This window comes from Cnephaeus nilssonii (genome assembly GCF_951640355.1).
Source record: "Cnephaeus nilssonii genome assembly, chromosome: 22".
In the NCBI taxonomy this organism is placed as follows: Eukaryota; Metazoa; Chordata; class Mammalia; order Chiroptera; family Vespertilionidae; genus Cnephaeus; species Cnephaeus nilssonii.
This window is the reverse complement of record NC_137093.1, coordinates 18,406,569-18,429,589: the sequence shown is the minus strand read 5'-3', so window position 1 is coordinate 18,429,589 and position 23,021 is coordinate 18,406,569. Positions and strand designations below refer to the sequence as shown.

Here is a 23,021-nt window from a genome sequence, read left to right as displayed (position 1 = left end):
AAGGAATGATAATGTACAGCTTGAGATTTCTTAATGATAAAAGCCAAAGACAAAAAGCCATCAACCATGATAGAATGACTTTTTCTTGCCACAGTCCAAATGGCTGAATACACAGAAAACAACACGGAAACACTGTGGTCCATTTTTCTGTCGTAAATGCTGTTGGGAGAGGCACAGATTTGAAGACGCTAACAAAACTAATGTTAACTAACAAAGGTTCAGATGAAAGCACAGATGTTTCTATTACTGACCCTGAGAAAGAAGATACCTACCAGTAAGGCCTCCTGGTGGCTAACTGGGCTCAAACTTACAAACAGAGCCTAGCAGGTGTTGCTAAACAGGGACCTCTCGGGCCAGCCTTGCTCCAGGGAGAAGTCTTGCCACCTGCCAGCCTGCGCTGTGGTCCTACCTTCTGAGCCACCTTCATAAAGGAGTTCCCAGAATCCTATTTCAACCAATAGGACGGAGACTTTCCCCATCGAATTAGACCTGGCCAGCTGGCATCTCATTTAGCATCTTCACCGACCAATCAGAGCAGCTGCCTCCGAATCATCAGGACTGTGCTTTTTGGACCAATCAAACTGAGGACGTGGGAGTCCTTGTTTGCATGAGGACAGGCCAATCAGGGACCAGGGGCAGGGACTCCTCTCTGTAAGAGCAGAGCAGAGGTGTCTACTAGTAGCTAGCGGGGCCACCTCCTAGGGCCTCCTCACAGCTGCATCACAGCTGGGCTGCTGCTTCACAGTCATGCTGTACCACAACTGAACGGTTTTCACTGAATAGTTCCCTTCTTCACCACACCTCCAATTGGGGGTTCCTGTTGGCACTGAATTGGTGCCAGTGACCACTGGTTGACACTAGTACAGCCCAGCCAACTGTATGAATCACGAAGTACACAAATACCACTTTTTAAGCGAGCCCTATGTACTGGGGGAGGTGTGTTCTCAAGAGTTAAACATAATATCTAACATTAACCGGGCATCTGCTCTGCGCTGGGCACCAGTCTAGGTTTAGGCGCTTTACCTGTGGCTCCTCCCTCCTCCCCCGGGGAAGTACTGTCTCCAAACCCATTTTTTTTCAGATGGAGAAGTTTGGTTAACTTCCTCAAGGTCACCAAGGAAGTGGCCGAATTAGAAAAAGAACCAGGAAATGCGGTTTCAGAATCCCCGCCTGTAACACTATAGCTGACTTGTATTTCATGGTAAATAATGCGTTATGTGAAATACGGGAAAACGGTAATACTGATGGGCTGACGGCTCTGGCTGGAGTAAAGAAATATTTCCAAATTGCTAGCCCACCTGGGAACCATAAATACACAATATGCTACCAAACAGCTTCAATGTAGTTATTTTGATACTAAGAATCCAGAACTTTAAAAATACGGTAGAATCTTTGCAATATTTTTAATAAGATTATAAGTGACCAATATTCTATACCAAATTGATTTGTTGAGCTTAAAGATGTCACACTGTTTTTAGTTTGTTTTTAAAGCTAAGAAACACCTGTTTTGACTTTTTTTTCCTAAAGAAAATTACGTGCCCTAGCTGGTTTGGCTCAGTGGATAGTGTCGGCCCACAGCCTGAAGGGTCCTGGGTTCGATTTCGGTCAAGGGCACGTACCTTGGTTGTAGGTTCCATCCTGGTCCCGGTTGGGGTGTGTGCAGGAGACAACCAATCAATGTCTCTCTCTCACATCCATGTTTCTCCCTCTGTCTCTTCCCCTCCCTTCCACGCTCTCTAAAAACCAATGGAAACATACCCTCTAGTGAGGATTAACTAGATAATAAAAAATAAAGAAAATTATGCTATGGGGGAATTTGGGAACAAATGTCTGGAAAGATGTCCGTTCTGGGTAATTTTGCTGTTGGAAGTATGTCCCACCTAAAGGACCTGCTTGTATCCTTAACTTGAAAAATCCTCGGTAGAGAGGATGGCAAGCGCAGTGTTGTCTGTAACAGGCACCTCTCCCATTGCGACCTTTTCTGAGGCGTCTCCTCTGGCTTTTTAAAAACACAGCCTCATTGAGGTATAACTGACGTACAATAAAACTGCACACATTAAAGGTGCACAACCTGATAAGTGAGACGTCTGTGTACCCGTGAAACCATCGCGGCAATCCAAACTCTCAGCTTTGAATAGACCTTTGAACCGGCTTTGTAATGGCTCTACTTCAAAGTGTTAAAACACGATTTAAAAAATAATAAGGCAGGGGCGGCCTAACTCTCTGCGTGGGAGGCAGTGACCTCCTTCCAGAGAAGGGGGGCGGGAACTTCCCAATGAGACACTGACACACTTTCCTTCCCTCACTCTCAGCGGAAGCCCATAGTTTATTCAGTTTCCTCCTTTTAATGTCCCAGACACCAACTTCTATTTAGTGTTTAAGCCCCTGTTGACTGCGGCCGTTCCTCACTCACCTTGCTTTTGATGATTTGGGTGGTGTGCAGGTGTGTGGTTGGGTATTTTGTAGGACGCCCCTCTATTTGGGATTTTTCTCATAAGATCCTGAGCTTGTGTATTACTGGGGAGGGGGACCACAGAGGGAAGGTGCCATGCTTGTCACACTGGATCAAGGACACCTGCTGTCACCATGATGGCACGGTGATGCTGGCCCTGACCACCTGGCTGAGGCCACCTCTTTGCTTGAACTAAAACTGGCAATATTTTACTGGACCCAAAAGGCTTTGTACCTTAATAACTTTAGGGGGGGGGGGGAGTCATCTTTTGATGCTTTCCAAGTTTTTACTTATGACAGTACATGTTTATAATTTAAAAATAACTATACATACAAGGCACATACGAAAAGTGTTTCATTGCTGGAGGCTGCTGCTCTAAGTCTCAGTATTTTCATCTCAGCCAGACCTGGTGAATGTGGTCAAAGAACTCCCAAAGATTCCTCAAGAACAGTGGTTCTCAACCTTTCTAATGCCTCGCGACCCTTTAATACAGTTCCTCATGTTGTGGTGACCCCCAACCATAAAACTATTTTCGTTGCTACTTCATAACTGTAATTTTGCTACTGATATGAGTCGTAATGTAAATATCTGTGTTTTCCGATGGTCTTAGGCGACCCTGCTAGCGGTTCTCAACCTGTGGGTCGCTGCTGTAGAGCCTAAGACCATCGGAAAACACAGATATTTACATTACGACTCATATCAGTAGCAAAATTACAGTTATGAAGTAGCAACAAAAATAATGTTATGGTTGGGGGTCACCACAACATGAGGAGCTGTATTAAAGGGTCACAGCATTAGGAAGGTTGAGAACCACTGCTCAAGAAAGTCATGCCCAACCACTTCTAGAAAAACATGTTAATTGTCTCCGGTCCCGTTCTCTGCGCACTGGAGTGCTCCGCAGTAGGGATGCTCCATGGAAGTGCCCCCAGAGGACAGACACCATTTCCCGCGTTCATAGAGGGTAACAAGGCAAGACACCGTCCTCCTTGTTTTAAAAGGACTTGACCCTTCGTCCCAGAAAACAGAGCCAGCTGCACCAGCCACAGCCTGGGCTCCGGGCAGAACAGCAGGGACTTGGTGGCCATATTATGGCTGTAAAATGCGAGGACAAGCCATACAGGCTCTTCTAGTTCCTCCCATCCACCTTGTCCGTGCCCATCACTTCCAACGAGTACCAAGAGACAGTAGAGTGGACTCCTGGACACCCCCCCCCCCCAATTTTTAGGGACTCATCGCATCACAATCTGGGTCTCCTAAAACAAAAATGTCAGTGTCGCCCTGGCCGGTTTGGCTCAGTGGATAGAGCATCGGCCTGCGGACTGGGGGGGGGGTCCCGGGTTCGATTCCGGTCAAGGGCATGTACTTTGGCTGTTGGCAGATCCCCAGTAGGGGGTGTGCAGGAGGCAGCTGACCGATGTTTCTCATTGATGTTTCTAACTCTCTATCCCTCTCCCTTCCTCTCTGTAAAAAAAATCAATAAAAAGTATATTTTAAAAAAGTGTGTCAGCCTGGCCAGTGTGGCTCAGTGGTTGAGCGTTGACCCATGAACCAGGAGGTCACAGTTCGATTCCTGGTCAGGGCACATGCTTGGGCTCGATCCCCAGTGTGGGGCATGCAGGAGGCAGCCAATCAATGATTCTCTCTCATCATTGATGTTTCTAACTCTCCCTCTCCCTTCCTCTCTGAAGTCAATAAAAATATATTAAAAAAAAAAATGTCTGTCTGAGCAACTGAAACTGCGTAGATTCCCAGGATACCGGGCTGGCTCGTTTGTCACTGCCAGGGACAGCGGGGCAGGAGGACCTCGGACCAGTCAGCTGAGCACTGCCGGCACCTGCGGCTGACAGCACAGTGAGGTGGGCAGGGCACATTCCTCAGACAGCAGGCTGAGTCACCAGGGAGAAACTGCGAGGTGAGTAAGTTTCTCTCAGGACGTGTCAAGGGGCCGGTGAGGGACCGGTCTAGGGCCAGGCCTGCTGGCCAGTACCTGACTTACACCATCCCCATGGCATTTTCTTTCAAAACTAAAAACTTTCTCTACCATACCTACAGCCCTGCATCCATCCAGGGAGAGGGAGAGATGTGGGCTTGGTTGCATTGACCTTCAACTCTAACCCTGAATGCCTCTGTACTGGCCCCATCTGAGTCATGAATGGGTGAACAGAACTCACTGCAAGTTCACCAGCCCCGAACTTCTCCAACGTCCATCAAGAGCAGTCAAAGTCCCAACAGTTGACCGGCGGATAGGTCCTCATTGACACTCCCAGCTTGTAGGATGACTGACGTGTGTACCAAACAAGGGCTGACTGACAGCTAACTGGGCATGCTCTCTGCCCCATCCCTCACCCCTGGACTAGGACAACCTCAGCTCTCTGTAGGAGAAAACCCTGGTAAGGAAGGCTTGAACAGTTAAAGGAGACAATGCCTGTAAAGCGCCCAGCAGGGGGCAGACACGTGAGACTTGGACTTCCGAATGCTGGATCCACACTTTCCAACTGACCCTGCACAGGGTTCAGTGGCTTCACTCTTCTCACTCTGGCAGAAACTAGAGTCAAAAAATTCTTTTAAGTTTCATTTTTTCTACAACCTTCCTGGCAGCAACGTGAGTGGCCGGTGCAGGAGGGAGAGGCAGATGAGGAAGTACTGAGGGTTACAAAGAACCAGCCTGTTGAACTGGTTCACCCCAAGGTACTTCCTGGCCAGAGGCTCTTAAAATGCACACTGCCTATTCTAGTATCCCAGGGAAGATGCCTCACATGTGTGCACACACGGACATTTACACATACACATGCCTGAAATGCTTATAATGCACCATATATGTAAACTGGCATTACACTAAACATGATTGAAGATTCACATTATCCCGATTTTATTTATTTTAAAAAATATATTTTTATTGATTTCAGAGAGGAAGGGAGAGGGAGAGAGAGATAGAAACATCAATGATGAGAGAGAATCATTGATTGGCTGCTTCCTGCACGCCTCACACTGGGGATTGAGCCCACAACCCAGGAATGTGCCCTGACTGGGAATTGAACCGTGACCTCCCTGTTCATAGGTCGACGCTCAACCACTGAGCCACACTGGCCGTGCTCATTAACCCTATTTTACTCTTTCGCATAGAGCTGGACATTAAAGTCAGATCACAGTGAACATCTTCCCCAGGTACAAAGTGCTGTGAGCAGTTGTCAGGTAAACAAACCTCCTCCAATGAGAACACATCGCCTCCTAATGGCAGGTTAAGAAACTCAGAAATGGAAATACTGAATGTCAACTGTAATTGAAAAATGAAAGAAAAAAAAAATAACTCAAAAGTGAAAGCTGCAAACACTTCTCTGAAAATTGAGCCACTAAAGACCTATTCATTGTCTCCAGTACCAAGAAAAGTCTCATTTAATAAATTAATAAACTTTGCCGGACAAAACTCTTGGCTGGCTTTCTCTCCTATTTTTTTAAGCTAGTTTGTACTTTATTCTATTTTTTTAAAAAATATTTTAATTGCCTTCAAAAAGGAAGGAGAGGGAGAGAGAGAGAGAAACATCAATGATGAGAATCACGGATCGGCTGCCTCCTGCACACCCCACACAAGCCCGCAACCCGGGCATGTGCCCTGACAGGGAATGGAACTGTGACCTCCTGGTTCATAGGTCAATGCTCAACCACTGAGCCATGCCAGCTAGGCTGTACTTTATTCTTAAGTTTGCTCAAACAAATGACCACCACACATTTACAGGAAACCAACAGCACAAAAGGACACAGGTAATTTAGAAAAGGAAATCTTTTAAAATCCTAACATACAACCCTGGCCAGTGTTTCTCAGTGGTTAGGATGTCAGCCTGCACACCAGAGTCTCAGGTTTGATTCCCAGTCAAGGGCAAATACCTGGGTTGCAAGTTTGATCCCCTGCCCAGTCGGGGCAACTAATCAATGTGTGTCTCTCACATCGATGTTTCTCTCTCTCTCCCTCCCTCTCTTTCTAAAAAGTAATGGGAAAAATGTCCTCAAGTGAGAATTAAGGGGAAAAAAATTATAACATAAACTCAGATGGATGTGTCATCATAAAAAGAAAGGATGCTAAAAGAAATAGTACAGCTCTTAAGAAATTTTAAAATAGGATGACAAAATTCATTAGAAATGCTGGAAGACAAAGGCAAAGCAATCATTCAGATTCTAGAATAAAGCTGAAGAAAAAGAAGCAATCGGGGAGGTTTGGGTCTAACCAATTAGAATTTTAGAACATACTTAAGTTATAATGGAGGAAAGCATTGAAGAAATAATGCAAGGATATTTCTCTGAAAATCATAAAAGACACATACCATTAGGGTGAAATCACCTTCCCTGTTATTTTTTTTAAATGTATTTTTACTGCTTTCAGAGAGGAAAGGAGAGGGAGGGAGGGAGAGAAACATCAACGATCAGAGAATCACTGGTTGGCTGCCTCCTGCATGCCCCACAAACATCTCTCTGAAAATTTAGCCACAAGTCCTATTCATTGTCTCGCATCAGCTCGCAACCCTGACATGTGCCCTGACCAGGAATTGAACCGTGACCTCCTGGTTCATAGGTCAATGCTCAACTACTGAACCATGCTGGCTGGGCCTGTTATCTTGATAGAATTCAAACTCAAGAGTCGGCCGAGCATGCGGAGTAGAGTAATTCGCGTCCCTGTCAGCGGCTGGCACCTGCAGGGAGGGAGAGTCCCACCGTCCTGGGGCAAGAGGGTCAAAACCATCACGCAGAGTAACGCCAGGCCAATCACACAAGGAGTCCTGGTGGAAGTTAAAGTATTTATTGATGTGTTTAAACTCTGTACATTCTCCACAGATCAGATTAAGGAGTTTATAGGTGAAGTTTACCTGTGCATAGTGGGGAGAGACATGGATCAGGGAAAGGGAGGGGGAAAAACAGTCACAGGGAAATAGAAAAAAATACACCACAGGTTACCAGAACCTTCAGAATAAAAAAAAGAGGAAGCGGTGACATCAACATCAACTACACAAGCATGACAGGGGCGTGGGAAGGAACGAAGCCTCGCCGCGCTGCACGTGTCAGACATCGCCCGGCCTCCTGCTACGCAAAGCCAGCCCCGGGTCTCCGGGCACTGCCCCTGCCACGGTCATCTGAGTGAACACCAGGCGGTGCGGGGGGAGGGCAGGCAGTCAGGGGACAGCGGGAGGCGGGTCAGTGCCTTCGGAGGGAAATGCCCATGGAGGTAAGGACAGCACATCGGACATTACGTGGAGGGAGGGAGGTGTAAAAAGCTACGGTGGGTGAACGGTGGACAGTGAGGCCATATACACACTACAGGCTACTATCCGTGGAAGAACTGGATTTCGAAGGAGAGGAGTGTGGGCGCCCATTCTGCGTACACGGGCTCTGCTAAAAGATGCTGGGACGCAAATGCTTTAACTCCTTGGTGACACTGAGGAACCAGCAGCGGGAACGCTAGATCCCAAGAAAGTGGTCCTTGACAATGATTTTGAGAGGGATCAGATGTGCTTCAATGGTCTCACAGTTCCCTATCCACTTAGTTCCTCAGCGACTTCCTGAAGCTCATTGAAAAAGGAAATACTGCCTTTTAAAAAATAAGAACCAGGACAGTGGATGAGCCTCGGTGATTTATAAGCGCAACCGGGACAACGCCCTGCACGGACAGTGTCCCTGCCAACCAGCACCTCCACGTCGATGGAGAGCACGTGAGACAACACAACGGAAGTGGATGCCTGGTTAATTTAAAAAAGAAAGCTACATCAGTCAGGTATCTGCAATAGATCATTTTCTCATTTCTTTAAGGTTTATATATCATATAGTTATATTAACATTTCACCCATTTAAAAGAATGGAAACTGTGATCCTACAGTAGTATTTATAGTCTTAGTGATCCGAGAGGTCTGAATGGAAGATGAGCTCCTCTGGAAGTAACTGTTGGTCAGCAGTCGATCCAACGCTGGACCTTCTGGCCACCTGCACCCCCCCACTCCAATGAGGGGGGAGGGGGACATGCGCCTTCTTCCACTTAGACCTGCATCTGCTCAAGATACTTGTAGGTCGGATTTTCATAACCGTGGTTCTGCATCTTGTTCAGGTGGCGCTCCTCGGGGGTGAGCATGGGGTCAACCTGCAGGAACAGAGATTGGGGGTCACTGCAGGGCACCCAGGAGACGGCACAGGGCTCAAAAGGCCCGGGACCACCGCCAGCCCAGCGTCTCGTTCCTGCTGGGTGATCAAAATGAATGAGGACACGGGACGAGGAGAGAACAGGAGGGTCCAAGAGGCAATGCTTCTGCAAGCCAGAGCCCTAAAAGCCTAGTCCAAGTTGGAGAACAGTGAACTGAATTTCCTAGCTCCACAGCCAGGAGCGAGTCTCAGTTCTGCTCCCTTCCACCTGGGACAGCCGAGGTGAGCATCCCTATAAAACAGGACCGAGGCTGGATGATCTGCCGGGTCTTTCCAGCTCAGAAATTCTAACACTAGGCCCCTGTGCTACAGGAGATGAAACCCAGTAACTGAGACATGCCTCTGAACGAATTTTCCAGAGCGTGTGCTATGCTCTTTACTGCACTCATTTTCTAGAATCAAGAGACCCTGGCATTTCCACCAAGAACGAGTGGCGAGTTCTAACTACCCATTGGGATGAAAGAGGAACAATCCGCTCTGCTTTCTACATTGCCTGTTGCTTTTTTTCCCATTAAAAAATAAGAACAGCCCGGCTGGCATGGCTCAGTGGTTGAGCGTTGACCTATGAACCAGGAGATCACAGTTCGATTCCCAGTCAGGGCACATGCCTGGCTGCGGGCTTGCTCTTCAGTGGGGGGTATGCAGGAGGCAGCCGATTAATGATTCTCTCTCATCACTGATGTTTCTCTCTCTCTCCCTCTCCATTCCTCCCTCTGAAATGAATTAAAAAACATATTAACAAAACAAAAGAATAATATGAGTCCTGGTTCTAGTTTTAAGACGGAACCACTCATGATTACCACTGTTGCCTGATCTGCCACAGACCTGACTTGTTCCTTATAAAACAAGTCAACAACAAAGAAGAGCGTTATAGTCCTCCATGCTGATACCGAACGTGCCTGACCAAAGGAAACACTAAGAATCGGAGAGACAGATCCACCCTCTGCAACAGAAAATGCTCTCAGGATTTCCTCACATTGACGGTCAAAGCCCAAATTAATGTTAAAAGTCGGTAACAGCCCTTTGTCATAAAATCAACATAGTTCAGTTGGGGCTGACTTTCAAAACATGAGCTAATGATCCAGTGAGCAATCTAGCTGCCGGGCAGCGTCCAAGAACAGACATCTGAACCCCAGCAAGCCCCGCCAGCAGAGAGCAAGCCCCCAGCTCGGGCCGGCGGGACAGCCCAACCACTCACCTCCACGATCCCATGGCTGATGGTGCCGTACTGCCTCTTCCTCAGCATCACCAGGCTGATGACGATGACCGTAGCGATGGCCACCGCAATGACCAGCAGGCCGATGAGGGCACTGCTGCTCAGACTGAAGTCCTCCCGCAGCGGCCCCACCGATTCCTACAGGACAAGGCGGACGTGCAGGAAAGCACGGCGTGAAAGGCAGGCAGGAACCGAGGCGCCCTCAGTCAGGGCCATGCCTGAAGCCCGAGCAGCTCCAGGGCCCAGCTTTCCAGGTAACCATCCACCTGGGAGGACCCCCACTTTTCCAGGTAACCATCCACCTGGGAGGACCCCCACTTTTCCCTGTCTCCATGAAGATTAACCCGCATTAGGTTCTGGGGCTAAACACATACCGGCTCTTCCTCAAGGCCTCCAACTCTCTCAGAATTGAAGATCATCTCCTTCACATCCAGGGTCTCGTCAATGACCTGCAACACATGGAAAGGTCAGTAACTGGGAGGGGAATCTAGTGTCAATGTAATGCCATTCCGTGTGGTGGAGGGAAGCAGGTACCGGGTGGACACCAGTTCTGCCTCCTTCAACTAGATCAGGCGTCCTCAAACTACGGCCCGCGGGCCACATGCGGGTGTTTTTGCCGTTTTGTTTTTTTACTTCAAAATAAGGTATGTGCAGTGTGCATAGGAATTTGTTCATAGTTTTTTTTAAACTATAGTTCGGCCCTCCAACGGTCTGAGGGACAGTGAACTGGCCCCGTTTAAAAAGTTTGAGGACCCCTGACCTCGATCCACGCGAACCCCCTGGAAGGAGCCTGTGGGTGCAGGGTCACGTAAAGCAGAGGGTCCTTCCAGGGCCTCTCCTACATCTTCCTTTAGGGAACTGTGGTGGGAGATTGCAGGGCAGATTACCAGGAAGCCCAGTTGAAACATCCAACTCAGTTAAGAATAATCCAGAAATAGGAGAGAGAAAATGCTAGAATGATTAACAGGAGGTGTGAACCCAAGGCAGCACCGAGCCAAAGCCAGCTCTCCTCCACGTTCACACTACGAATCTCTCCTCACTGGAAAACGGCCTCTCACATGCTACTCGTCTCTTTAGTTGCAAATATATTTTCCCACTGCACAGCAAGGAATGAGCTACTGCTGGGAAGTAATTCTTCATCCCTGTTACACCCAGACGCTAAACAACATGGAACCTGTGGGAGCAGCTGGGGCCCACCCGCCTGCCCCCGTGCGGAAAAGGAACACGGGGGCCACCTGGAAGGCACCTGACACAAGGCCACTCGCGCGCATTATTTTCCAAATGAAAACAGGGCAGGGCAAGAGAGAGAAATGGCTCACCATGTTTTCATCCACTTTGTTCTTGCTGTTGATCACCTTCTCCTCGGCGCCTATCAGCCCTCCGTCCTGCTCGCCCAATCCAGAGCCTGTGTGGAGAGGGCGCAGCTGCATTTCCCAGGGCATCTGTGCCTCTCACAGAGGCAGCGACGCCCACCTGGGGCAGCGCCCCCCGGAGGGCCTCCCCGCAGCACAAGGCGCCCTCGGCTCCCGTTTGGAGGAAGCGCTGTGCCTACAGGGATGAGTGGAACGGGCGGTTTCCAGAGGCTGATGGAGTAATGGAGAGGAGCGCGCTTGCTGTACCAGCTGGGAAGGATGGAGCGCAAGCCTTCAGAAGACAGTGCTTATTGTAAGAGAACGCAGCTAGTGCCAAGGCCTTCCAGCATGGAACCCATGGGACGCCCCAGGTGAACTACCGAGCCCCTCCTCCTCCAACAGCTGGGGCTCCCTTCCAATGAGCAACTGTCAGACCTCAAGCATCTTTTATCCCACAGGCAATTCTTTCTGCCTGAAATAACCTCCATGACCTTAAGCCCTTCCCATTTGTCCTTCAAGCTACAGCTGCTCTTGGGAGACGCCCCAGGTTCTAGCACTTCAAGCACTATCTGTAATTTCTGATTTTCTCCCGTCTCCCACCAGGCTGAGACCCTTTCTGGGCCTAGATCCCAGATGCTCACATCCTCGCAGGTTATTAGAGCACGGACAGGAAGGAAGCATCCCATAAGAAGGCGGAATCCTGACGTCAGGGCGGAAGGCACCTTTCTACAGATGAAGCAGAAACAGCACCACTCCTCTTGTCAAGATCAGACACGGCCTGAGCCGACGTCACTTGTGCGTGGCACTCCAAACGGCCGCATCAGGGACAAGCCAGCGCAACCCCAGCAAGAGGAAGCGAGGAGCAAGCCTCTCTACTTATTTTTAGCTCCAAAGCTAAAAATAAAAATGTGATTCCCAGCTACCCTAACACTTGCTCATTAATAAAAACCTACATAGTCCTTACAGATGTCTGATTTGAATCTCTTATAAACAGACCAACCTGACAGGATGCTCAGCATTCAAAGTGGCCACCTGCCAGTGAGGAACAGTCCAACACGAGCATCTGCAAAGCGCTGCTGTCCCGGGCCAGCCACCGTGGAGCGTTCCAGCTCACGCCACACTTGCTCTCGACACGGAGCAATGGGTAACAGCTACTGCTGACCCCGCAGGCCGGCTGACGCAGTCACTCGTGAGCACACAGCCAACAATGACGCCCGTTTTCTCTAGGGCTTTCATTTTAAAGAACAATTTCACAGCTGGATTCTAGGGGAAGTTAAGCCAGGGCTGGCGTTTGTTGTCTCAAAATGGCAATGAAACGGCACCTCCACTATTTGAGGGAGAGGAACGGTGCCACCTCAGCGAGCATGCGTGTGCCAAGCCTAAGCCACTGTGACTGCGCTCCTTCCACCACTTTTCTCAGATCTCCTCCTCAAAACTGTGAAGGTCAGGGCAGGATCCTATCTGAAAACTAACGTGGCACTGGATCTGCTACTAGTCCACACTGTTTAAGTACTTTTTGGGTGATATAACCCATGTGTTTCTTAAACACGAACCAAAACCATTTTGATTTGGTGAAACGCATAAATAAACAGCTTTAATAGACCAAAAGTTAATGTTTAAATTATCCCAACTAGTAACAGTTGGGGTCCAAGGGTGAAAGCCAGCTAACCTCCTAAAAAATGTATCTTGATCTGTGAACATAACATCTTAGGCTTGATCTGTAAGCATCTAGGGTGTGCTGTTCAGAGCAGGGTAACCACAGCGACGAGGTACGTCAGAGTGGAATACAGTGAAGCATTCACGTAGAAGCATTCACATTAGGAGGCCGGAGTCTGTTCTGTTCTGAGATAAGCTGTGGCATCCCCACCGCCCCATGCTGGCCAGGGAGCACCACCTGGCCCGCCACAGCCTGTCTGCAAAGCCCACAGTGGGCTCGCAGACACACCCTGAGAACACGAACCCTCCGGACTGGCTCACGGTGGCTGCAGACACTGGACGACCCAGCCACCTGGGACATTCAGCAGCCGACATTGCATTTTATACAACAGAAACAGCGGGGGCTTTGAAGACAGAGAAGCTGGATTCAAATTCTGGTTTCTCTGCCCCTTAAACTCATTACTTAGAGCAAGTTCCGTAACTCTAAGGCTTCTTGGACTGCCTGATCTAGGAAACAGCTAAAAATCCCACCTACAGTGCTCACGTAACGTTACCTCTTCCTGACACGAGACTCACTGCAGAGTCTCCACCTGCTGCACCCATCGGCTTCTAGAATGCTCTGCTTATTGCAATAACCAGGGGACATGAGACAACTACAGTGGGCAGGTGGGCACAAAGAGCAAGGACAGCCAGAGAGGGAAGAGATGTAAGTGGGAGCAGCAGAGAAAAAGAAAATAAAAAAAAATAAAATAAAATAAAAGACCCTCTACCTGACCGAGATTAAGCCTATTTGCTTTCATATGGTCAAAGTCTCCCCGGATTAAAGGACTTAGGAGACACCTCTGGTTACTCTGTTCTCTGGGCACCCAGAGGGCAAACTTGGGGTGGCCACCTGGTGACCAAGGTCACTGGCACGGGGCTGGCTGCTGGAGACAGGGCTGCTGTGGCTCCGCACAGCCACGGCGGAGGAAGGAGGTGGGAACAGTCGGTGATGTTATGACACAGACATGAGATTCGGACGCACTGGGGAAGTGACAGGGATGAAGGTCTTAAAGGGAACATCTCTGACAAACCAACCTTTTCTCATTGGGTGGTACAACTCCGGCTGGGTGTCTAGCAGAAAGGAAAACAATAAAAACAAAATAGCACAAAAGGAGATTAAGAAGGAAAATGGCTTTCAAATTTCCTATTTTAGAACTCCTTTATAATGTGAACCAAAAGTCCTCTTCCTTAAAACCCGGCCTGAAAATCCCACAGACCAAACAGCAGTGAGGGCTGGAAGGTGGGAGAGAAAGGAGGATGTCTGTCTTGGGTCTTCTAGGGGAAAATTTGTGAGATTCCAAAATTATTTAGCTTAGCCCACAAAATTCTTTTTCTTAGAAAAATAACAAAATCAGAAGTTGACAGATTGCAGTTTTCTGAAGAGGAGACAAGGTCCTATTTCAAATACGCCCGGATGCTCCCACCCCAAGGAGCTGTGTAGGCATGGCCGCCATGCTGCTGCCACGGAGCCTGGGGTTGGCAGGGCAGGTTTGGGGGGCGTGGGGAGGGGGGAGACACAGTGGTGCCTCCTTAATCAGCTCCTTTCTCAGATTCTGCTGTTACTGGAGGGTCAACTGAATTGGCACTCCCGAGGTAACTAGTTCAGAAAGCAATTATGGTCTGAAGGCTAAGCTGGAGGCCCCTCCCCGCTCTGGGGCCTCCCCAGGCCTCCGCCAGCACGACTGTACCAGGTCACAGGCCTGCGGCACCAAATCAGGTGGGCTCAAATCCTTACTCTCCACCTACAAGCTATAGGACCCTGGGCAGACACTTAACCTCTCTGAACCTGGGAACCCCAATGGGGAAACTCTGAGGATTAACTGAGAGCACCCAGGAACAATGCTTAGCTGAAGCTGGCGTTCGATAAGGACTCTATAGCTGTGGTCTCTTTTTTTATAACCACACCATCAGCAAGAGTAGCAGACAAACAGAGACTGATTCCACACTCTGGTCCAGGGCCCGCTCTTACTCCGCATTTGGTGTTGCTGGTGCAGACCCAGGGGTCAGAGGTCCCCTTGGACAGCAAGAACCAGCAGGGGGTAGCAGTCAGCATGCCTGACGGGAAGGACAGGGATACAGCTTCCTATCCCTCCCCCCCCCCCCCCAATAGCACAGTAAGTCGTGTCATCTCTGTAGCCTCTCCATTACCTGACTCCCAAGACTGCTATGAAAAGATAAGGACATAATTTAACACCAAAGTGCTGTGTCCACAGTAAAATGACTTCCACATGGAGTAAGTTTTACACATACTGGAGGTAGCTGATAGGCCAGGAAAAACTGCAGTCTTTAAGCAAACCATCTATAAAATGTGAGAAATAGGGCTAACCTCATGGTGATAATGAACAGCTATCTGAAAGCTCCCACTACGGTGCCTGCACATAGTAGGTGCTCAATGACTCAAGTCTCCCTTGCCCTGCCCGACCCTCACTAGGAACACAGCCTCACCAATACAATCCAGGTCCAAAAATCTGACTTCAATTTTCTAATTGTAGTCTTCTCCCTTCTTGCCCCCACCTCCACCCACCCCCACACCACCCTACGCCCACCGCCAAGAAGTTGCACTGTCAATCATACACACCTTCATTCTCAGGTAAGGACGGGAAGGGATGGAAGGGGCGGAATGGTGGGATCTCATCACTTTCTTCAGAGCTCACCCGGACGTCCACAGGGGTCTCTGAGATAGAGGACGTGAACTGGTCCATGTCTGCACGCTGTTCTTGAAGCAGCTCATCTGACAAAGACAGACACGGCAGGGAGCCAGGTTTTCAAAAGGATCTGGGTTCTCGGCACAGGACCAGAGTCTGAACAGGACTCGTTCATGTGATTACGGCTCGCGAGACCTGCCGCGAGGAGCATCTCACCAGCTCACAACTGTCATCGACTGCCTGAAACACCTTCTGATTCTGTGGTGCTGCAGAAACCCAGCACTGGGGGGCCCGGGCTCCATCCTGGGCACCCTCTTTTCTAGTAATTTCATCTAAGGCACAGTTTTAAACACCACCCACACAGCATGGCTCCCAAATCTGTATCTTAACTAACGCCTGAGCCCTGGCTCATCAGGCTAATGGCCTACGTGACACGCCCACTTCATGTCCAACAGCAACTTCCATTTAAAACGAGTGAAGACACCGCTCTGCCTCAGTCAACTCTGGCACCACCACCCACTCACTGCTCCCAATGAAGACCTGGGCATCATCCTTAATGCTTTTCTTCCCCTCAATCCCCATCCGACCACTGCACGGCCTGTCCACCTCCTTCTGAACCGTATCCTGAGACCACCCCCACTCTCCTCCATCACCACCCGAGTGCACACAACCACCAGCTCTCTCCCGGATTTTTACAACTGCTTCCAGGGGGCTCCAATTTTAATCAACTCTCCACACAGCATCTAAGTAATTTTTTAAAAAATTCATGTTCTTTTTAAAAGCATAATCCAGATCTAGTCACTCACTAGTTTAAAAGCCTCTAATGGCTTTCTATTATCCTGAAATAAAATCCAAACTCCTAGATTTTGCTAAAATCTCTTAACAAATTGGCCTCCTCCTACTTCTTTGGCCTCATTTCTCCCTGATCTACTCAAATGTGCCTGCCGCTTGATTTACACGCCAGGCCTCTGCTGGAGTCATGCCTGTGATAAGGATGTTCTCTCCCCCTGGGGTCTCGGGTTACTGGCCCTGAGACAGCCTCCCTGACCACCCAGCCACTCACCACCACTACCCTAGTTACCCCCCTCCACAGCTCACACCACCTGCTGATACTTGTTTTCCTGTCTGTCTCTCCTACGCTAACTGAGGAGATACTGTCTGCTTGTACACTGTTCACACTGACACAGGGCAGATAGTAAATATTTGCTGAATAATCGGAGAAGATAGAGACCAAGAGGGAGAGGAAGCGAGAACATGAGTAAACTAGGTGCCTTGAAATGCATCAGCACAAGGGAAAAGGTAACAGGAGACTTCCCCCAGGCCCTTGCAATTTTACACCCTAGAGTTTTCTTCCGGTAACAGAGTGAAGGTTAATGAAACTCAAGGCTCGGTGGCTCACAGCCAGTCCTTGACCTGGACACGTGAATTCCAGACTTCTGAAACCCCGGGGTGCTAACACCCAGCCTCACGGCTTCCCGCGGCCTAGTTCTCGAACCTCTCTCGGCCATCACTCGCCAGCCTTCCCAAGACCCCACCTGACTCTGATACCAACACAGTCAGCACCCACCAATTTCCTCTTGGATTTCCTGGGCTACATAGGGAACTTTGTAGAGCAGAGAGAGGCTCTGGTTCCTCCTTTCTTCAATCACGTGGAGATGCGTCATCACCTGGAAGGACAGTATGGGAGAGGCCTGTCAGCACACAGCCGGGGAGGAGGACCAGCCACACACACTCCGCAAGGCCAGCCCTCCACAGCGCCCAGCGAAGCAGCTGGCAGAGGGAACGCACTCACCCCCACACCCGTACTGACCACGGAAGGGAAGAATTGTGCAGACTGTGCAATGCCCCCCAGCGATCTCAGAATTTACCAGAGCCCTTCAAGTTAAAGAAAGTCTAAGAATCCTACTAGCCAGCTGTTGGCTTGCCTTTCATAGAACTTACTGGACTGAAGGAGTTACAAAGAACCCTAGTCTGCACAATGCCAGGGACTCAGTAAGGTTTTTCTGAGTGAAACCAGGAAAGAGATGGCCAGTTTCTACCACTGGTCAGATTAGATGGGATAAAAAAAAGAGAATGAAATCGTTGGCTAAAAAGTAGATTTGGGGGGAGAGGGAACCAGTCACAGACACTGCTTTGTGAAGTAACTGCTTAAAATGACTTTCATGGTGATAGCTAGTTTATTCCTATTTAACTAAATTAGCTATTCTTTCAAAAGTTTATGCTAAGGTATATACAAACCTGATTTTAAGGAGTGTTAAAAAAGATTTATCTACCACCCATCTGTCTTCCATAGCTCATTACCCTTTCTGAACGCAAATTTCCAAGGTTGCTCACTTTTTAAAAAAGCCATTAAAACTGGTCACTTACTTTTACAGCTTCTCCGGGTGGGAAAGAAAGGTGATTTGGGGTAACTGCCACCCCAATGACACAGCGAGACACGTTGCAGCTCACACAAGCTATTTGTGGTTACTCCTGCCTGGCTACCCTTGCAGTTACCAAGCTCTTCCTACAGAGGGCGAGCTACACCCATGGATGAATTACGTGGGCTACAATCCATTAACATGAAGCGTCAAAATGGGGGTGGATGGGCTGGAAGAGTTAACTGGAAAGATGCTTTTATTGTAGACGGGTATCTCTCTGCCCGTTAAAAGCAAGGATGAAGCAATTTAATTTTATACCTGCCATTCTTTCAATCAAGTAGACTGATAGGAAGGCCAAGAGGGAATGTCTCAGGGAGAAAATGCCTAGAAAGGAACACGTGGCCCACCCCAGGCTGAGCATGTGCTGGTATCGCTCCACTTCTTCAGCTGAACTGAGGGGCCATCGGAGGGAGGGAGGCCCACACCCATGAGGACAGAAGTGCTCTGTGGGGGGAAGGCTGCACACTGGAGTCTGTGCTGAACCTTGGAGCTGCGCACGAGGGGCAAAGGCATGTCACACACCCAACCAAACCTGCACGTGATAACGGCTGAATGTATTCAGGGCTCTCTGCAGTTTAGGGAACAGACGAAAGGCTAATGGGATTCAGCGGGGCTCGGAGCAGACAGTGAACGTCACACAGCAGAGCTGGGTTTCCCTTCCATGTTCTGAGGAGGGCTCTGCTGCCTGTGTGACTTGGTGGGGCACTTTAGTCCTGCTTGCAGGTGAGTCATCCCCTAGGTATTGATTTAATATACTGGTCAGATTTCTCCTATTCTCATCACTCAGAACAGGCATGTTCTCTATAAAATCCTACACAATAGTCTAGTTTTTCCACACACAAGAAATTTAAAATGATCACTTAAAAAAAAAAAATCAAGTAGACCTACAAAACCTACCCATCGAGATGCATGCGTTGCTCCTGAGCTTCCTGGAAGCCACTCTAGGAGGTTCTTGCCTTTTCTCCTTCCTTCTACTGCATCCAGCTTAAAGCAAAGCACTGCGCCCCGGGCCATAACAGTGTCCCTTCTGGTCCCCAGACCTGGCCCCTTTCGTTCTTCCCACTCTTTAGGAGCCTGAGTTCTTTCATTACCCCAGACATCCAACTACTGAAGCGCAGCTACGTTTGAGGACAATTACTCTTCATCTTTACAATTAATGTAATTAATCCTGTGCGCACTGGGGGCTGCTCAATAGCACACAGGGACTGGACTCTGGCATCAGACGTGAGGGCCGAGTCTGGCAGGTGGACAGGAAGCACACAAACATCTGCTCAACGAAGGAGCAGCACCCTCGCCGCAGCACTCCTTGGCCTGTGGGCAGATGACCTTCCAGTCATCACACAGGCACAGAGGCTGGGAGGGCGAGTTCCTGGGATGGTGGGCAAGTGCCCACACTTGTAAGGACCCACAACAGCACAGCACGGGGTTTATAATATGGGAGGAAATGAGATAAGATCAGTCATGTCATTACAGGGCCCTCTAGAAACTAACAGGCTACAGAAGAAACAAAAGACTCAACACAAAACAAACCCACTAATGGGCTGAACTATTAGACTGTGATTTGTAAGGGAGAAGGCAGTCTTACAGGCAAGTTCATTTTCTGTGCATACGAGAGTAAAACTCAACTTAATATACGGACAATATCGAATTTAGAAAGAGGGTCCAGAAATAAACTTTTATAGATGACTGTAAAGAAAAGCTAGACCCAGCGTGGAACAAATCCCAGGAACCTAAAAGTGTCTGTCTAAACAAAAATGTAATGTACAAAAGATACCAATCTTTATGAACTGCTTGATATAGCAGCCTAGGAAATGATTTCCAATATTAATTCCAGTGGTGCCCTAAATAAAAATAAACTGTTAGATACTGACTTACAATGTAATCACCCATTACTAAACTTTCAGAAACTGTTTAAGTAGAAAGTACTTAATATTGCCAGTTTGATTCCCGGTCTGGGCACATGCCCGGGTTGCAGGCTTGAACTCCAGTAGGGGGTGTGCAGGAGGCAGCTGATCAATGTTGCATTCTCACACTGATGTTCCTCTCTCTTCCCCTGTCCCTTCCTCTCTCTCTAAAAATCAATAAACTATTCTTAAACCAGCTCTTGTACCTACTGACGCTGGAAATGAGAAACGCTTTCTAAGGACTGATATCAAGCACAACCATCAGTGTCAGTCACAGCAGCCTCTCCCACCAGAAACTCCCAGAGCAACTTGGACTCCGCCGGGTACCTGGGATTTCATCTGGGCCGCCTTCTCCGGGTCCACAGCCAGCACATGCTGGTAGTGCCGGACGGTGTGCAAGCGGTCTTTGTTCTCCGCGCGGACATACCGCCGCAAGGCCTGGAGAATGCGATGAGGCTGCAAGACAGAACGGTGGTTTTAATATCCAGAGACGAGGGCATTGAAAACAGACAGAAAAACAAGGCTTTAAAAATCCCCTTAAGAATGTAAAGCTCAGTGAGGCGTAAGAGTGAAAGCTGTCCTTTCAAACGCTTTTAGCTTTTAGTAACAAGAAGCCAAATCTAGGTTCCAAAGTTGTATCAGCTCCTTCACAAACAGTATTTTCCCTCATTTCTAGCCCACTGTCCTCCTCCAATGGGCACTTTTTCCCTGGCTCAGCCTCTGACACCTTAATTACAAACCAGGCAGTCCCTGTGTCACCCAGAAGTGACTTTACTTGCTTACTTAGGATACACATATCCTCCCCCCAGAGAAAGACAGGGTAGACAGAGTCAAGGGATAAACAGCCTGACACTGTCAGGCCGGTGTTGCTCAATGGATAGAGCATCATGAACCAGGAAGTTGTGGTTTGATTCCCGGCCTGGGTTGCAGGCTCGATCCCCAGTATGGGGCATGCAGGAGGCAGCAGATCAATGATTCTCATCATTGATGTTTCTATCTCTCTCTCCCTCTCCCTTTCTCTCTGAAATCAATAAAAATATATATTTTTTAAAAGTCTGAGACTACCAGCAGAAGAGGGTTTCTATATAAACTACTTTACCCCTTTCTTCACAATATTACTTAAAACAGAACTGGTTCAAAGCCTTTGTCTGTGGAAGGTTATATTTTTATTCTTTGAAAGTAAGGCTGTTAACAAAAAATTTGGTAACTGGATAACTACCAACCACTGTGCTGAGGCTGTGCCTTCGCTGGGTCACACTCCGCGCCACAGGTGCACACGCAGGCAGTGCAATGCTAAGCCGATGTAAGCAGATACTGCAACGCAATTCCCTTCCTCCCTCCTCTTTCCCCACTTCCAGCCTTGCCAGAGCTTGTCACAAACACGTCATTTTATGGATCCGTGTCATGCTGGTTCCACATAAACACTACGTGGGGGCAGGCCACCCTGGGGCACGCTTCCCAGTGACCTGCTGCCCGCGACTCACCCGCGGCGGGTCGGCCTGCAAGGCGGCCAGGTAGTTCTCCAGCGCCATGCGGCGGCGGTCGTTCAGCATGGCTTCCACCCGGGCCAGGTGCGTTTCCACCAGCTGCTGCTTCTCGCTGGCGGCTTCTTTCTCCAAAGCTTTCACCATCGCTTGGAAGTGCTACGCCCAGAAAGCAGACAACATGTAATTCATGGCAGCCGGAGGAAGTCTAGGCAAACACCTAAGAGCCCAACGCTGGCTTCTCCCTGGCCAGGGCGTGTGAGAGCCGCAGCGGGTCCAGAGAGTGGAGCAGGTTAAGATCTAAGCGCTGTGCACAGTAAGTCCTCACTTATCCGCACCAGCTTCTGTGACTTCAGGCAAAATGACATATAATTCAACCAATTTACCATAGGCTAACTGATATAAATAAGGGGTAAGCCCGGCCGGTGTGGTTTAGTGGTTGAGCGTCGACCTATGAACCAGGAGGTCACAGTTCGATTCCCAGTCAAGGGCACATGCCCTGGTTGCGGGCTCGATCCCCAGTGTGGGGTGTGCAGGAGGCAGCCGATCAATGATTCTTTCCCATCATTGATGTTTCTCACTCTCCCTCTCCTTTCCTCTCTGAAATAAATAACAATATATTTATAAATAAATAAATAAATAAATAAATAAATAAAACGAGGCTTAACCTTTTGCACTCGGATGTCGAGTGTGACTCGACACAATTAGCATCGGTAGCAGCTCGTATGTTGAATTGTATTGAATGTATCAATAATCTGAAATATAAAAGAATCCAAATAAATAAGTTTTTATGAAAAGAAACTCCAGTTATTTATTCTACTGCCACGCTTTGTAAAATCTGGGGTATTTAAAAAATTAAATCCTGAGTAGAATAAAGGAATCGAGAAAAAAGCAAGCGAGTGCAAAGGGTTAAGTTGCTACAGCATCTCAGAAACATCATAAAACGATGTTAATGAAATGACGTGATCGAAGGAGCCGCTGCACTTCATCTGCTCTGTTAGAATAGTCCCTCCTTGTCTAATGACAGCGCGGTACAGCGAGCATCAGGGCTCCTCAGCACTTCCCTGGCCCGCCGGCTTCTCCACGTGCACTGCAAGGCAAGAAATGCCGACTTTCCACACGGTGGCCAGGCGCCCACTTCCTCGTCCTGAAACCACAGCCTAATGGGAGACGTGTTGCGAAGCACGTCCCAGTGTATGGCGGGCTCCTCTGAGTCATTCCCACTGCAGTCCCGAGGGGCAAGCAGCGAGCTGTGAGTCCTGGCCACATCTGACGGCTTGGCTCACGGCTGCGGGCTCACTTCCCCGCACGGATGCAGAAACGAACACAACAGGACTTTCTAGGTCAGGGGTCCTCAAACTTTTTAAACAGGGGGCCAGTTCACTGTCTCTCAGACCATTGGAGGGCCGGACTATAGTTTAAAAAAAACTATGAACAAATTCCTATGCACACTGCACATATCTTACTTTGAAGTAAAAAAACAAAACGGCAAAAACACCCGCATGTGGCCCGCGGGCCATAGTTTGAGGACGCCTGTTCTAGGTGTTCTGAGACAGGGTTATCGTGAAGAGAGATTTCTGCTAAACAAACACCAACGGATTTAAAATGTTTATGTGTCATGAGCCCTACACCTGTCTCGTAGATTGTATCCCTATTCCTATCAACACTCTTCT

The 23,021-nt window shown here is 48.7% G+C and overlaps 1 protein-coding gene across 4 annotated transcripts in view; it reads right to left on the bottom strand.

Annotated features, from left to right (window-relative positions):
- Positions 1-7,225: 7,225 nt before the first annotated feature.
- Positions 7,226-23,021, bottom strand: part of APLP2 (amyloid beta precursor like protein 2) — a 58,570-nt gene continuing 42,774 nt past the window's right edge. For 2 of the 4 annotated variants that reach the window (XM_079762734.1, XM_079762736.1), the window contains 9 exons: positions 21,349-21,507; positions 20,192-20,320; positions 17,108-17,207; positions 15,474-15,626; positions 13,931-13,966; positions 11,165-11,250; positions 10,220-10,294; positions 9,828-9,983; positions 7,226-8,570 (listed from right to left, as the gene is read on the bottom strand). In XM_079762734.1, the coding sequence (XP_079618860.1) occupies positions 8,469-8,570; positions 9,828-9,983; positions 10,220-10,294; positions 11,165-11,250; positions 13,931-13,966; positions 15,474-15,626; positions 17,108-17,207; positions 20,192-20,320; positions 21,349-21,507 (996 nt within the window). In that variant the 3' untranslated portion in view covers positions 7,226-8,468. The remainder of the gene's footprint in view (positions 8,571-9,827; positions 9,984-10,219; positions 10,295-11,164; positions 11,251-13,930; positions 13,967-15,473; positions 15,627-17,107; positions 17,208-20,191; positions 20,321-21,348; positions 21,508-23,021) is intronic. The other 2 variants (XM_079762735.1, XM_079762737.1) reach the window with 1 other exon arrangement.